The sequence below is a fragment of the Suricata suricatta genome, chromosome 3 (genome assembly GCF_006229205.1).
Source record: "Suricata suricatta isolate VVHF042 chromosome 3, meerkat_22Aug2017_6uvM2_HiC, whole genome shotgun sequence".
Classification (NCBI taxonomy): Eukaryota; Metazoa; Chordata; class Mammalia; order Carnivora; family Herpestidae; genus Suricata; species Suricata suricatta.
In genome coordinates this window covers 85,967,553-85,985,604 of record NC_043702.1, presented here as the reverse complement: position 1 = coordinate 85,985,604, position 18,052 = coordinate 85,967,553, and the positions used below count along the sequence as shown (strand labels likewise).

The window sequence follows — 18,052 nt, the reverse complement described above, 5'->3', positions numbered from 1 at the left end:
AATTACAAAAATCTGGGTCAACTATGCTATTTATTAAAATGTTTCATAGCCTTTTCTTCTATCCTATGGACCATAAAAGTGTTCGAAGTAGATAAATATCAAAAATTTTTTTGTCTTATGAATGAGTAAATTTGCAAGAACAAATGACATTCCACTTTCTCTACTTATGCAGTTTTATCCACACACTATCTAAAAGAAATAAAACATTTTAAAAATAAAGCATTTATATTATATGCCTAAAATATTAAGCAAATAAACATATTATCTACAGTATTTTCCAAAATTATTGGCTTTAGAATTACAGAATTTCTGCCATATTAGTTGCTGGGAGCCATTTCCGAAGTAAGGCAGGTTTACAAGGTCTCCCATGGCATCTTCGCTCACTCAACCCCCACTCAATTTCTGCTTGAGCACTGACCTGACACCCAAAGCCCCTGACTGATATCAGGAGCGACTTGCCTTTTTATGCTAAAAATATGTGAATTGTACCTTGTGAAAAAACTTGCAATAGGAGTTTCTTCTTTTGTGATTATAGGAGCAAATGTTACATTTCCTGAGAACACCTGTTTTTTTTCCCCTCCAGAAAACAGGCTATTGACCTCTGCTCACAAAAAAACTAACTTTTGCCTTTGCTATGCTAAAAAACATTGCCTTGTATTTGAATGTTAAAGATCCCTTCCTTCCCCAAGTGATAAGCATCTAGTCACCTACTTCAATCACTACTGATAAAGGTTATGCATGAGTCTTCTACCAATCTATGTTCTGGGAAAGTTTTACATACCCAAGAATTTGTTATCAGAAATTATTGTCTAAGGCAATTGTCACTCCTGTTTTGTACCCCATACTTTTTTTTCAATAAATAAAGCTGACTCTCGGGTCAGAGCAGAGACGCCTGCCTGGTGAGCAGGAAGAACCCGAGGCTCTCTCACTGCCTTTCACTGACACCTTCCTTCCTTCAGGGAAGCCGGACCTACTGGAGCTGGACTCCAGCAATTAGTGTTCCTTTAATCCCACCTTTCATTTCACAAATAAGAAAACAGAGGCCACAGGGCTTAAGTAATTAAGATTATAGTAACTGAACCAAGATTTGAACTCAAATAGGTTTTTTGTTACCTAGAATTTTTTAAGATTTTGTTTTAAAATTTGTTAATCAACTGACATTTTCATGAGTGATTTGTATAAAAATATTCTTATACTTTAAACTTTAGCTCTATGTAATTTTATAATTAAAATATTTTTTGTTTAATTCTAACTTGCAGTTCACTATATGCAAGATGAAAGTGTAATTTTAGCTTATGTAATAAATATACAAAAACTAATCATATATAATATTAGCAGTGAAATCTCTTATGTTTATTTCAAAACTGTCTTAGAAACTCCTTTGATTAGCTGTAGAACACTTGAAATTGTGCTTAGATTCTCCTGGTGAACCATCAAGATCAATGTAGTTGATTCAACACCAAACTGTATAGTGATAGGTCAGGGCTGTAAGCAACCAGCTTTGCCCAGGTACCTGAAGGCCAATAAGCTCTGAACTAAGTCACCAGAGCTGTGTGTGGAATAAACATTCTTTCAACCTTCAGACTCTTCATTTATGAGATGAATGTGTCAAGTAAATTGTCTAATCTCATTCCTGGCTCTATAACAATATCTGGATTTAGTCATTCACACAGAATAATTTATGTGGTTCTTTCAAGTGGTCAGGGTCAGTGTTTATCAGTAATTGTTTTTTATCTTCCTTTTTTTTTTTTTTTTAACCACATCTGAAAAAAGCTCTTGTGGAGCGCCTGAGTAACTCAGTTAAGCGTCCGGCTTCAGCTCAGGTCATGATCTCACGGTTTGTGGGTTCAAGCCCGACGTTGGGCTCTGTGCTGACAGCTAGCTCAGAGCCTGGAGCCTGCTTTTGATTCTGTACCTCCCTCTCTCTCTGACCCGCCCCTGCTCACGCTGTCTCTCAAAAATAAATAAAGAACATAAAAAAACTTTTTTAAAAAAGCTCTTCTGCTTCCACTTAGTGAAAGCCGGATTAGTCTGATCTTTATTTGATTAATTTAAGAACAAAAGGACTTTCTAAGTTAACAAATCTTATTATTATATGAAAGTAGAAATTCATAGATAGCTTTTTGGTACATAACCCAAGCTTTGTTCTTCTTTGTCATATAACTGGTTCCTGATGGCATCCCCCTCAAACATGAGCATTTCCTCCTGTAATGAATTCTTCAAAAGTATTACTAGAAATGCCTGCACAATATATCATCAAACACATGTGGACAATTTAGACTGTTGTCAAGGATCTACTGTGGAAATGATAGCTGCACCCAAAGATTTGTTGTTGTTGTTTTCTCTGCATTTCACTTGGAGAGATCCTCAGTTGTTGAAATTACTTAATTAAGTTACAGAAAACCTTTTAGGTTTTAGTACATGTTAATAGTTTTTTTTTTCAAATTTATAATTTCAATCAGCTATGCATTGACGTCTTCTTCATATATACCTTTCCAGAACAGTATTGTCTCTATTTTTCCTTTCATCATTTAAATTTGCTTTTGCTGGAATTCTCATTGAGTTGACACATGGCATTTCAGAAATCCAGATTTTAATTATTCACATTTACAATGCTCTTGTAAAGAAATAGACTTATGAATTGGGAAAAGAGAATTTCAAAGAAAATCTGTGTTTTTAAAGTTAATTCTTTTTAAAATTAATATAACTTTGATGATCTTCAATTTATAACAAAGAAATAACAATTCACTATTTCTTACTTTTGGCATTCATCCAGAGCTAGCACATGTGGGTGGTCATCCTCTGACATGGCAATGACAGCTTCCCTGTCAAATGCTCCTGGCCGAGTCTGGTCTACTGTGTGTCTGGTGATGGATGAGGTAGTGGAGCTGGTCCAGTACAGTGTATCCCAGGCTCTGTGATAGGCGAGTCCTTCAACAGAACCCACATCTGATAGGGGAAAGAAAAGAATACATTTATACTTTTACCTACAAGACATGGTTTTTGGACAGAAAAAGACATTTAAAATATATAGTAAAATCTTGGATTATGAGTAACTTGTTCTGCAAATGTTCCACAAGACAGGCAAACATTTGTAATAAATTCTAACATGATAAGCAAGCGATGTCTTGCGACACAGGTAGTATGTGACTCCGAATGTCACATAATCACAACTAACTGTGCCAATGGTTCTTGTAATTCACTTCAATATACAAGTGGATTGTATACTTGGGTTACAAGCATGTTTCCAGATCAAATTATGCTTGCAAACCAAGGTTTTATATCTATACGCTATTTTAGCAATCATTTCTTCACAAACTCTCTAGAACAAAAATAATGTTGATGCCTACAATTGATAGCTGATTACACTCAGAAAACTGAGCTCTGAAGTGGTATATTTGTCACAAGAGCAATTTTTTGCAAAATTATGTCATTAAAGATTGAATGTTTTCACCCCTCTTCCTTAAAAAACTCAATTAAGCAACTGATTTTTATTTAATAAAATGATGTCTCTTTTTTTCATATCTCAGTAATTAACTTTCAAAAATTATCCAGTGTGAAACAATTTAGAGACGCTTTTGAAAATCATGTGAAAGATACCAGCAAGGCATAATCACAATGAATTTAATCTTAACTATATTTGAAGACATAAAGAAAAAGTAAACACATAAAAAACTACAACAGTATCGAAAAGACAAACTCAACACCATGCTTCCAACTACCAAACAATGGGAGAGAATTTAAGGTAGTAAGTTCGTTGACTCTATTCAACTAATGTGATATAAACACAAAAGAAAATGAAATTAATTATCAGCTAAGGTGTGCTTTAAATGTTTCAGAAAAGACAAATGGTAGTACAGATTCAAATACATAAAAGTGACAATGTGAAAAACAAGAGTAATTATATCTTAAAACTGTCTTCCCAATTACTAGGATAACACAAGATAGCTTTTTTATTTTCCAGAGGTGCTTTGAGTATCTTTTTTAGCATAACCAAATTATTATAGCTTTTCCTTCTTGTTGTCTGTTTTCCTCAGTTGTTATTCTTAGCATGCTTAATTTCAGAAAGAATATATATAGCTTTGTCAGTCATGCTAAGAAATTAAAATTACAATAGGCAGAGTCTTTCTTCTGTTTTTCTCTCAAAGAATCTCAGAAAGGAATTATTCAACTCTTCTAGAAATAGGTAGATAAAAGGATTATTTTCAGGTTTAAGATGTATAGTTTGGTGGTAAATAGAAATTATTAGGAGTGCAAAGTAGTATTAAAGTTTTTTGAACTAGATTTCTTTAAGAGGATTAAGTTTTGCTATTTGTTGTTGTTTTCCATACAACAGAAAAAATCCATTAACAATAAAATTAATAGCTACCATTATTGGGCATTGCCATTCTGCTAGGAATTGTGCTGTTTTGCATATGTCACTTTGTCTGTAAAGTTACTCTGAAGTTTGTTTTATTCTTCTTCTTGTCATAAGAAGGAAACTGAAACCTATGGTCACAGGACTGATGTATTTAAATTAAGATTTTTAACACAGTTTCATCTATTTTCAAAAGCCTGTATTCTTACAGAATAACATTTAGAGATGAGTCCATAGCCCCATCACCTATTCTCAATCCACACAAAACTGGATCCAAACAAATGACTCATTAATTTCAACGTGCCCAACTCCAGGTGAATTGCATAAACAGTCATTTACTATGAGTGGCGTCCTCTCATACATTCAATAGAACAATTTATAAGAGATTGATGTGGGTGATTTGTATGGAAACTTAGGCCAGAGATGATGGGAAAATTTTCTTATACACAATCACAATAAAATCTGTTCCACTCTTTATAGAAATCATATGGTGTTCCTACTTGAGGTGAGTAGGTGAAAGTTTGGTAATGGTCAAAAGTGCTTTCAGTTATTAATTAACGAATCATCCATTCCACTGTATTTTTTTCAAATTTTTAAAGTTTTATTTATTTATTTTGAGAGAAAGAGAGAGAGACAGAGCGAGCGCACATAAGTGAAGTAGGGACGGGGTGGGGGGGAAGAGAGAGAATCCAAAGCAGACCCTGTGCTGTCCAAGCAGAGTCCAAGGTGGGCTCAAACTCATGAATCATGAGGTCATAACTCAAGTCTAAATAGTCGGATGCTCAATCGATGGAGCCCTCAAGGTGCCCTGTTCCATTGTATTTTTTACACTTTCAAATCATGTCAGAAATGAAGCTAACTCTATTAGTAGTGTAAGCAGAATTATACTCCTTCACCATTCACAAACAGAATGAGAAATTGCATCGCTCTAAAAGTCCATGCAAATCAGAGTCATTCATCTACACTCATTCTGTATTGTTCTCCCTCTACTGCCTTTGACAGATCTTCTCCATGGCCACCTTTTCCCTGCTATATCAAAAAAAGCCTGGTATCACCAGCAAATGCTTCGTTTCCATTGCTGACATAGTTCCAGGTTTACTGGAGTACATAATACACCTGATTGTCCAGGTACAATCTCTCTTATTTTATTTCTGTAATAGATGACAACCTGATAATACTCTTAATCATAATCTGGTGCTACATTTTAATGTATTTCAGAATGTATTTTTTTCCAAAACAGTATCTAATTCTCTATAAAAACTGTACTTATCATTAACAAATAACCAGATTAAGATATACATAAAATTAAAAATCATGGAAAATATTCTATTGAATTAACAAGATATCCATGTCATTTTTATGATGCTTTTACACAATCTGGGATTGTGTGTGTTTATGTGTGTGTATGTATGTGTGTGTGTGTGTGAATTTAAACATTAAGATTTCTGAATCAGTTGAACAGGTAGAATAAGAACTTTGAGATGATATTGGTCCTGGCAGATAATTATGTAGTTTGAAAATTAAAGTAAAACGCCTATCAATCCTAAAATAGTAAAGTTGAACATCCTTTAGCACTCAAGGATATAAAATAGGCATAATTTAAAAATGAAAAAAAGTAACTATAACAGTCCTATTTTTGCATCTCCAAACTCTTTCCTCAGCAAAATAATTATACTCGAAGTGTGAAGCATAGCCAAGTAAAAATACTACCATTCCCGTGCACTTTTTAAAAAAAGTGAAAGAATTCTCTTCCCTCCCATCCTTCTTTGAACTGGGAATTAAGTTTGGCTAAGCATGAATGAGGTCCTGATACATTTTTGTAGATGTAAGAAGAGAAGGTCAGTTCATTAAAAAATACAAGGCAGGCAAATAACTCAGAACTATGGCTATAGTTAATTTCTTGGATTTGAATTTCCCCAGAAAAGGGCAAAGAAATTGACACTACTAGCTTGGCACAGTGACACCCACAAGGACTCTGACAGCTGCCCAGAAGACTTCATGGAGACCACACCTTCATCTCCTCACTACTGAAGAAGGGACAACTCTGTCTTATCTTTACAATATTCAAGATAAGAGCTTACAAAATGGGAAAGGCAATGAAGGATGTTTTTGGGAGGGAGCTATAATAAACCAAACATTGCCATTCATCTGGCTGAAACAATAGTCACAGATTAAATTGTGGAGCCAAATTAACAGAAAATATTTATTTTAAAGATATGCTACAACTATAAAGCGTCCTAATAGCCTCTCCTGTCGAAAGTGTACTATTTATTTTCTTGCTCACTGGCTTATTTACTAAAGTCATTAAGTATCAGAAAGTTTGCTGTTTGTAATTATATCAATTATATCCTAATTTTGTCTGCAAGAGCTAAAGACAGAGAAGCAATCTCAATTTTCAACCCAGGTACTAATAAAGGTATACAGATGGCTGATAAAACATAAAACATGTTCAATATTAGCAGCCATGAGGGAAATGAAATCAAAATCATACTTCCCATCCATTATGATGACTGCAATTTAAAAAGATAATAAGTTTTAGCAAAAATGTAGAACTGGAGCCCTCATACACTGCTAGTAGGAATGTAAAATCGTGCAGCTGCTTTGGAAAACAGTCTGGCAGTTTTTCAAAATGTTAAATATATAATTACCATTTGACAAAGCAATTTCACTGGTAGGTTCACACCCAAGAGAAATAACAATGTACATCCACATGCACACAAATAAATGTGCATTGCAGTTTTATTCATAATAGCCAAAAGCAAAAACAGTCCAAATATCAATCAATTGATGAACAGATGAGTAAATTGTGGTACATCTATACAATGGAATATTTTTCAGCAATAATGAGTGAAGTACTGAAATAAACTAAAACATGGATGAACCATGAAAGTAATACATGAAGTCAAAGAAGCAAGTCACATTAGACCACTTATTCTATAATTGCCTTTACGTGAAAACTTTAAAGACATAAAGTAGATCAGAGGTTGTCTGTGGTTAGGGAGCATAAAGTGAAAGAATGGTTGTCTGTGGGAAGGGAGAATAAAAAGTGACTGCTAATTGGTATGAGCTTTTTTTGATGGTTACACAATTCTGAAAATACTAATAGACACTTTAAATAGGGGCACTGGTGTATGAATGATCAAAGTGCATCCGGAGCTGTCTTGAAGGAAATGTATAAAATAATATGGGAAGAGGCATCAATAAATTGGGAAATTTATGTTCTAATTTGATAAATACTTACGTTTCTATTATAAGTCTAGCCACAGGGTTGCTAGACATTGTATACAATGCCAGTGGACAAAAATAGATTGGTTTCATTTTTAGCCAGTGAGGATACTATAGGAAATTAAAATACCTGCTAATTTCTCTTGATTCTACCTTATTAAAATGCTTTACAAATGATTAATTTTGTGGATTATTTTCCCTTTTCTAACTATATAACTGGTGAACTGATTGTAATATATTTTAACGTAGATCACTCACTATAGACTACCACCTTCTAGCTTCAAGACATTTTTGTTTTTCTACATTAATAAAACAAAATGGTTATCTAAAATATCTTTTAGACATAGGCTTTCATTTTTATTTTCTTAGATTATGTATGGCCATTCATGAACAAATCACACACCAAGACTCATATGTACCAGGAGAGGGTACTAGACAAGGTATGATCTGAACTTTCCGATCTTCTTTCAGATTGGGGATGGCCCACTACAGTCTGTCAAATAATTTGGAATGTAAATCCTGATCTGTACACTTAGCTCTGGATCTTTATGTTCTGATATTGTTTAACTTATAAATAGCTCAACATTTTTTTTTTTACTAGTCTAATTTACTAAAAACTAAACAACAACAACAAAAAAGGGCAGGGGCCCCTGGGTGGCTCAGTTGGTTAAGCATCTGACTTCAGCTCAGGTCATGATCTCGTGGTTCATGGATTCCAGCTCCATGTCAGGCTCTGTGCTGACAACTCAGAGGCTGGAGCCTGTTTTGGTTAATCAGCTTAATGATAACCCACAACCCTGGGACCAACTTGGAGCACGTTTTGGATTCTGTGTCTCCTCATCTCTCTCTGCCCCTCCCCTGCTCAAGCTCTGTCTCTCTCTCTCAAAAAAAAAAAATTCAAAATCTATATGATAGTCTACAAATTTAAACAAGGGACAATTCCACTGAGGGGGAAATATTATTTTTTGTGATTAAATACCTGGGAAAGAAAGAATCTGTTGAAAAACTCTTAAGAGGTCAGTAATATGACAAGTAATCAATAAATAAGTCAAAATTAATAATTAAGCACAAAAATAACATATAGAATGGAGAGAAGATGCTAATCCAAGTATCCATTAATGATGTGAGTTACAGTAAATGAACAGATCTATACGACCGCTCCATGCTAGACCACTTGAAGTTGACTCTTTTTGGGCCCAAAGTATTGCAATAAAGCTATCTTTCATGAATGTGGATATTTAACCTCAGTCCCTCATTCCTGTTACTAGAAGATACAAACTATTCAAAGGGTATGAAGAGGGAATTGCTTTAGATTACTCTCTTTTGTCCTCATTATCCTACTTACTAAAACACTTTTTTTTTTTTCCAGAAGCAAACTTGTTTGCTATCCTGCAATCTATCTTTAACAAAGACAAGTGCTTACTATTATCCCCAAAGTGGTTTTAATTCCCTGGAACCAGAGTGCTTCAAATATTTCAAGTTAGAAAACAATATTTGCTTTACATTGCATAACAAAACAGGACTATTTACTTAGGTTTGCCAGAAAAAAGGAACAAGTTGCCTTAAGGGAGTATTGAAGCAGATTGAAACAGCTTGTAGCTTTTAGGGGACAGTGTATTTTTTTTCCTTAATCTTACTCATTGTGTGTGTGTATGCATGTGTTTTCAGGTTTAAAGATCCTAGTAGTCTCCTGAACTTAAGACTCAAGACTGAAAATTTTATAAATTCAGACCTATCTCAGTAAATGCCTTTATTTTATTTTACCACTAATGGAAGTAAAGGGATGGAAGCCATGAAAAATATGAGCATATGGTTAATTACCATTTTGTCATTCCTTCAGGAGTATATGGAGATAAGCAAGGACTCAAGGAAGATTAACAAAAGAATGCTTAGAGCTTCCAGGAAAAACATAAACTCCAAGGTTTCTTAAACACTCAGCTATATAGTACTTCACCTTCCAGGGAAATGCTGGGAGACCTTCTATGGACAGACTTTCTTTCAGAAATATAATTAGATGGTCACTTGGAGCCCATCCTCATTTCCTTTGTGAGAATACAGTAAGTCCTCAAGCCAAAGTCACTAACAAAACCTTCTTGAGAAACCTGTCTCTGCCCATTTCCAGATGTCTGGATAAGATCCACCATATCCCTCAATTAATTCATACAATACAAAATGATCTCAACATCAATTTATTTATGAACAGACACTAATTGTTTAATATCATATATATAATAAAAGGAAAAGCCTTCTCATCCAAACTAAGATGCAGTTTCTCAAGATCCACTATTAGATATGCGTTCCCTTGACGTAAGGCTGCCTTCACCTGTTCACTGCTTAAGTAATTTTGGTAAATAACACTCTTTAGAGAATAACTTACTATTAAATAAATGACACATGTTATGATATATAATATGTTTTATTATATTCTATTATTTTTAATGGGCCATAAAATGTGGGCATTTTTGTATGCAAAAGAAGAGATGAGAAACAACTTCAAAACAGTCTTGAGGAAAGCATAGGGATTTGGGGGCACCTGGGTGGGTCAGTTGGTTGAGTATCCGACTCTTGATTTCGTCTCAGGTCATGATCTTATGGTTCTTGAGTTCAAGCCCCACATTGGGCTCTGGGCTGATAGTGTGACAGTGAGGAGCCTGTCTGGGAGTCTCTCTCTGTCCCTCCCCCACATCTCTTTCTCCCTCTTTTTCACAAAATAAATAAATAAGCAAGTAAATAAATAAATATTTTTTTTAAAAAGAAAGAAATGAAGGCTTTAGGTATCTAAAATAGTAAAAGTATACATGGATCCTTAAAAGAAAGGTAACATTAGGTCCAGCTTATGAGCTATTCTTTGCTGATTAATACTTTCAAGAAAAAGCATTTGCTGTCCATTTGTTGACTGTACACATTTAAATATTATGTGTGGTACATACAATCATTTGGACAGAACACATACATGTACTTCTGATAATCTTCAGGGCTTCTCAATTGAATTCAGTTATAATGTTGACTTCTAAACCAGAAGCATAGCATCTTGTTCAGCCATGACTATATGCATTTCTTCTCTTTCTCCTTCTCCATCCTCCCTCCTCCTCTTCTTCCTCTTTTTTCTTTTTTTTTCAGCTCTGCCTTCCCTTCTTCAGCTATCTGATCTAACATCACTGATTGCCACTCTTTTTCTACATCACTTTGCTTCTTATTCAGTCTCACTTACTCCAGTATTCTCCCATGTTCTACAACCATTATCTTCTGCCTCATTCTGCCTTCTGCCTATTTTTTGTTTGTTTTTGAATAACGCTTTTGTTTGTGATTTCAGATCTTGATTTCACTTTGGCTTGAACCAATGTCGTCCCCTCTATGCCATTCTGATCCACAGCAAAATTATCTGTTTGGCTTCTTTGCTCCCTCTTACTGATAGATTTCTGTGGAGTAGAGTGGTATGGAGGAAATGTTATTCCACACATTCTCTGGTTGCTCTGCCAGTTCTTGGCTTTTTAAAGCTACTGTATCTGATAATTGAGCTTAAATATAGGAGAGAGTATAAGCTAACCTTCCATATTGTGATGTCAAATTTGTTTCCTTACATATCTTAGGTAAATAACTCAACCCACTGTTTTTAAGCTATATAAAAATAATTGAAATTGAGTAATTATTTTCTAAATCACTATATCATAATCACTAAATCATAGAGCAAATATGTTTAAGTAATAGCCTAGATGTTTTAATGGCTTTAGAAAATCAAGAATAGTAAATTATCTTGAGTTTTAGATTCCAAGTCCCTTTTCCTTTTGAAGGCTTTTGATATATAACAGTTTGTCCCCTTCAGAAAAGCTAAAATAGTCATTTGTAGGAGTACAGAACAACTAAGCAAAGATATATAGCAACATGTCTTTTTTGAGGGGCTATCTTTTCAATAATAAGTTGCTAGTGAAATGTTTCATAGAATAATATGAATTCGACTACTAATTTGCCTTTAGATTTTAGAGCTTTTATTATCAGGAATCAAGGAAAAGATTAAGAAGAAACCAATTTTCCAAAAATAAAAAGAATCCAAATTTTTAAGTATTATAATTGTAGATTTAATGAAGACATTAGTAATTTAAGAGTATGAATTCATTTACATTATCAAGTGGATACATTTAAGGATCAATGTCATAGTAATCGTCCCATTTCATTTTTTTTTTACTTCTGGGGTGTTCCACTGCTAATATATTTTTTTAACGTTTATTTATTTATTTTGGGAGAGAGAGAGTATGTGTGCAGGGAAGGCTAAGAGAGAGAGGAATCTCAAGCAAGCTCCATTGTGTTGTGCAGAACCTGGTGCGCTGTTCAAACTCAGGAATCACACCATGACCTGAGCTGAAATCAAGAGTCAGATGCTTAATCAACTAAGACACTCAGGCATCTCATTCCACTGTTTATATTTTAAATAGATACTATTATTCTTTGACAAAACCACAAAATTAGATAGAAAAAATAAAATTGTGGAATCAATTAGGTACAAGATTTCCAAAGCACATTGTATTGATAGTAAATTCATCAGAAACATACCCCTTAGCTTGTCACCAGACCTACAGATCCATTTCCATTGCATCTTGCCCTTTACCTTAAGAGAAATGAATGTCTTCCCTCAACAGGGAAGTCCACTACTTGTGCCCTCTATCAAGGGTACTGATCTTTTTGTTGTCTCTGCTCTTTCCTACAACATAAGGCCTCCCATTTTACTCGATCATCTGACTTCTTTTACAACTACTCTGAAACTATACTTTTTAAGATAACCAGCAATTTCTCTATCAAGACCATAGCAAATTTTTTTCATCTTAGCTAGTTACTTAGCAATTGACTGCCTTCCTCTTGAAACCCTTTTAAGAATTGTTTTTTGTTTGTTTGTTTGAGGTTCTTTTTTCATTATAACTGTCTTGTGTGTCTCACTGGTTATTGCCTTCCCAGCATCCTTTGCTAAATACAGTTATGACCTAAGGTTTCATTTAGAGTCCTCATCCTTTTCTACATTCCCTCATCTTATCTGATCTATTCTCATAGAATTAAATATGGTCTATGTGTTTACGTATTATCTTTCTTGGCCCCTTGGTATTTGTATTCTTTTTGTCTGTCAGGACATGAGAATAAGCAGGGGATATGACTGGCTTATTATCAGATGTATCCCTAACAACTGAACAAAGTTCCAGGCACAGAAAAAGCAATAGAAATTATTTGTGGAGTAAATCAATATGAATTTCTACTACATTAATCCAATGAAAGCAGGATCTGCATATTAATATTTTAATTCTTATATGCTCTAGACCTAGAATATTGGAGAAACATACAATTGCAAGTAAGAGCAAAAACTCTGTATTCAGATAATGGCTTTGAATCCCTGCACTATCACTTACGAGCCATATGACCATGGCCAATTCATTGAACTTTTCTCTATTTTCATTTCCTTGTTTGTAATGTGAGAATAATAATAGTACCAAATTCATAAGGCTTTTGGGGATGATTATATGAGTTAACATACATAAGGTTTTAAAAATATGCCTAGTACAAAGAGCTTAATATAAGTCAGCATTATTATTATTAATTATTAATTATTATTATTACATTGCTCTACACAAGGCTACAGCCAATCATGCTTAGCAATGTTGATGCTTCATTGAATAAATTACCAATTACCACTTTTCCACAAGTAGATTAGTAGAAATAACACTTATTTTAGGACTGGGCTTCTGAACTGTAAGATGAGATAATCTACATTTATAGATATAATTTTCTCTTTATTATAAGAAGTTGGTCTTCAGATTATTTATTCTTCATCCCTTGGAATCAGCTCAACCATCTGAACCATATAGTGTATCTTTGAGTCCTAATATTACTTGTAGGGTCATAATGTAAATATTTTGATGATTTTTCAGGTGGAAAGAGGTGGGACTATTGGAAAATTAAGCAATTAGAAAATATTAAATTTTTCTAGAAAAGAAAGAAGGATAGAGAGATATAGGAAAGGAAGTAAAGGTTGAATAGAAGTGATTTTTTTTAAAGATAGGCAGTTATGAAGAAGAAAATAGAGAAACTTTATTCCAGATGATAGGGATCATGAAAAAAGGGCTAGATTCTCTATGGACAAATTCTGCAAAGAAAAAGGATGGAAATTAGTACTAGAAATAGAAAGGAACTTAAGAGATGGATAGAAATATTTGACCTCTAGGAAATAGTGTTTTGCATTGAACTCAGTAGGAAAAGATATTAGAAATTTTATTAAAAGAAAGGCATATTATTCTCTAATCTTTTAAAAACTGTGTGATATATTCAGAATTATGTTGCATACAAATAATCCAGTAATTATATAAAAATACTACATATTGTATGTACACACAATGTTAAAATATAATACAAAAATGGAGAAGTGCATAAATGTACACTTAACTAATATATTATATTACTAATACATTATATTATCAATATATGTACTATACATATTATGTTAATACTAATACATGTATATTATGTATACATTAAGTATATATAATACTTAACTAATATATTGTATATGCACACAATATTAAAATACCATAATACAAAAAAAAAAGCCAGTTAGCCTACCAACTAAAAATATCATTCTGAAATATAAAGGCTCACCTTAGTATATGTCCCCCAATGAAATGTGGCTTAAATAAATAGAATTGACTTTAAACATGTTTAAATGGAGTGGAAGTGTACACTTAACTAATGCCTAAAACAAAATAAAAAGTGTTAAATTCCCTGAAAATATCTCAATTATAAGCAAGGAGAATTCTATATTGAGTACTTACTATATCCCCAGCACTATAAAGAGGGAACCACTATAAAAAGTGAGGACCCGGGGCGCCTGAGTGGCTCAGTCAGTTAAGCAGCAGACTTCAGCTCAGGTCATGATTTCACGGTTCATGGGTTCAAGCTCCACGTTGGGCTAGGTGCTGACAGCCCATAGCCTGGAAACTGCTTCTGATCCCATCCCATCTCTCCCTCTCTCTCTGCCCTTCCCCCACTTGTAGTCTGCCTCTTCTCTCTCTCAAAAATAAATACACATTAAAAAATATTTTTTAAAAAGGGAGGATCCTAGAATCTACTAGAAGCAAAACCTTTTCTTTTTAATAACAAGCTATTAATTAAATGCCAAATTACGTAGTAAAGATTTTAAGAGACACAAAAATTTAATGAGGTACATGTGATTTTCTGAACAAGTTTACATTATCACATCTACTTAAGTCATAGGCATTTTAATTATCTTCAAATTCATAACTACTTTTTGATGAAATCATAGTGAGTCTATGCAACTTAAACATTTCTATTTTTCACTACCATTAATTCCTACAATCATCTCTGAATAAACTTTTAAAATGTCTCAATTTTCTCCCTTCATCTCCATCCTTATCACCCTTAGTGACCTAACTTATCAGATCTTTTATTTATTAATCCTCAGCATTTATCAACACTTATGACTTTCTCTACTCAACAGGAATCACATCAGTGATCCCACCTCTGGGCTCCAACTTTGCTGTCATCTTGTCCCATCTTTCCTTCTTATTTGTCAGAGTTTTCATTATAACTGAACTTAATATTTGTTTACATTCCAAAGTTTAAGCGTGACATCTGTCTTTCATCATACAATTAATTACTGTACACAGACTATGACAGGTGGCCCACAAAAAATGAGTAACATAGTCAACCATTTTAATTATATCTTTACTACTAGCCTCAACTCATATGTATTTCTGTAGCTCTCATTATAATCTTCTAAAGCTGGATCATTCCTCAATTTACTTCTTGTACTTCACTTTAGAAAATGGAAGATGATTGGAGGAAGAGAAAGAATCATGGACCAAATTTATCAAATACAATGTTAGCTTGGCCTTTTGCTCTCCCTGGCACATTTTAGTGATGTCTTGGTGATTTATATGTCACCCTTCATGATGTTTCATTCCTTTTTGTTTCTTCCCATAATTCTCTCCTACCTTTACTTTCATGATTATATACATTCCTGTCTCTCTATATATTTCTATTACTACTCTCTCCTCCTATTTCCCATTATGAGTATTCCCCAAGGCTCTTAGTAAATATATGATGGCTCATGACTCCAACTATAAGCACTATCCTGTGACCCCTAACAAGGTTCTCTCTTAGTCAGGCTCCTCTGAGCCCTCTTCTGGACTATGCCTTAGCTTTGACCTTTAAAAACTGTAGAGTTGTGGGGCTTCTGAGTGGCTCAGTTGGTAAGCATCTGACTCTTGGTTTCAGCTCAAGTCATGATATCATGGTTCATGGGATCAAGTCCCCTGTGGGGAGCCTGCTTAGGATTTTCTCTCTCTCTCCCTCTGACCCTCCCTCCCTCTACCTTCTCAATAAATAAATAAACTTTTAAAAATGTAGACTCTCAACACAAATTATTTCATTGACTTCCTGTCCCCATGTTAAAGAATTAAACAAACACTAGCCTCTTTTCTAACAGATCAAGGTGGCATTCCTAGAATGACCCTTGATCCCCTTAAAGTACCTGCTTGAGAAAGTTGAAGGCTGTCAAAATAATTTACTTGTATATTCCAGCCAACGCTTGCTGATAAGCCCTGACTTCTCTTTCTTAGAGCATTTACTAAGAAAAGCTTACAATTATGAATCCTTCCTCTATCCCTTTTAATATACATGTATCCCCTAAAACTCAAGAGTGTCTTTTCCAAGAACCTGATAGCCTTTGAAATATAACCATCAGGTAAGATAAGAACTATGCTCTCAGTCTCTGAGGGAGAACAGAATCCTAACTTTCATAATTGCCAGCTAGCAGACACAGCTGGCCTAACCAAATTTACAATGACCAACTCTGTAATTTTTCATTTTATTTCCCCTGCTTGCCCCAGTCCTTAGTCCCACATTCTCTCTTTAAGTCAGTCATTTCTGTACATATCAGATTTCAATTAATGCTGGTCTTCTTACATTTTGCAATAGTATGTTACTGATTAAAGCATGCCCTTACTATGTTAACTTGTGTCTGGCTTTGTTTATCTTTAGACACTATGTCTGTATTTTTAAAATTTTTTAATGTTTACTTATTTTTGAGAGACAGAGAGAGACAGAGTGAGACTAGCGGAGGGGCAGAGAGAGAGACAGAATCCAAAGCTCTGGATTGGGCTCTGTTCTGACAGCCCAGAGCCTGGAGTCTGCTTTAGATTCTGTCTTTCTTTCCCTCTCTCTCTCTCTCTCTCTCTCTCTCTCTCTCTCTCTGCCCCTCCACTATTCTCACTCTGTCTCTGTCTCTTGAAAATAAATAAATAAACTGACTAAGCCACCTAGGTGCCCCTAAATCTGTATTTTTAATTCCACAATGTTCTATCTTCAGAATAAAATGTAGGAGATTTAGGTTTACTTGTTAACTGTACAGAGTATTTTTTTCTTAGTGACATTATTTGCTCCTCAAAAGAAACCTATTTATTTATTTAAATAACTAGATAAACCACTTATCTGAGGAACATGTTTCAGTATAAGAGTTTATGATTTTCTTTGTTGAGAAGAAGACCAGAGTATGAGAGCTGAACTGCTAAGAGAACAAAGTAGATTTTTCAGTGCTGTGTGATTAAAGCGGAGACAAAGTTATGAGGTGAGAGCTGAAGAGAAAGAAGTTGAGAGAAATTTGAGGAAGGAAACACTAAGATCTAATTGGGAATTTGGGTGTGATGCTCAGTGAAACTCCTGTTAGCATCTTCCAGTGAAATCTCCCATGTACCCATTTCTCGTTTAGCTTCCTTGATCGGAAACCTTCCTGGTTATAGATTTTGACCACATTCTCTTATCATCTAGATTAAACAAACTTAAAAAATGATGCCACAAATACATTTTTTGCAGGAAATTTTCCCTTTAACTATTTTATCAAAGTAAATAATGCTTTTTTCCTGCTCCTCCAACCCCTCAAATGCTCATTCACATTGAAAGAATGTCATCAGAAAAATATCTTCTCAAGATGCCTTTCTCATATTGTTACTTCTCCCATCTCTTCCCACTTCACCAAGTACCCTATACTTCTATTTTCATACTTATTAAACTGTATCATGATAACTTTTATATCTATTTCCCCAACCACATTTCAAGTTCTCAAAGATTACGTAGGTATTTGTGCAAGCACTGTCTTTCTAGGGTGAACTACTTAGATTACAGAAATAGGTTGTCTGTTGTCTTAGTAATTATTGTATCTCTAGTACTTCATGTTGATAGGTATTGGTTCTCATGTTTGTTAATTCCTAGTTAATTCTGGAAAATAGGTGATAAATGAAAGAGATATATATCACTTCTAAGTGAAAGGAGAGAATAACAGGGTAAATTCTATCTAATCTCTCTTGCCCTGCCAGGATGATCTTGGAAGCCATTTGATAGAGAAGAAAGAAAAGGGAACTGTCTGAATTGCAGAGTCCTACATGGAGAAGGGCTGCCTTGTGAAGTTAGCTAATTCTC

General features: G+C 34.3%; 1 protein-coding gene across 1 annotated transcript in view; it reads right to left on the bottom strand.

The window, feature by feature from the left end:
• Nucleotides 1–18,052, bottom strand: part of LRP1B (LDL receptor related protein 1B) — a 1,807,041-nt gene that overhangs the window by 341,556 nt on the left and 1,447,433 nt on the right. Inside the window, exon 42 of the mRNA XM_029933319.1 lies at nucleotides 2,760–2,949. Within this exon, the coding sequence (XP_029789179.1) occupies nucleotides 2,760–2,949 (190 nt within the window). The remainder of the gene's footprint in view (nucleotides 1–2,759; nucleotides 2,950–18,052) is intronic.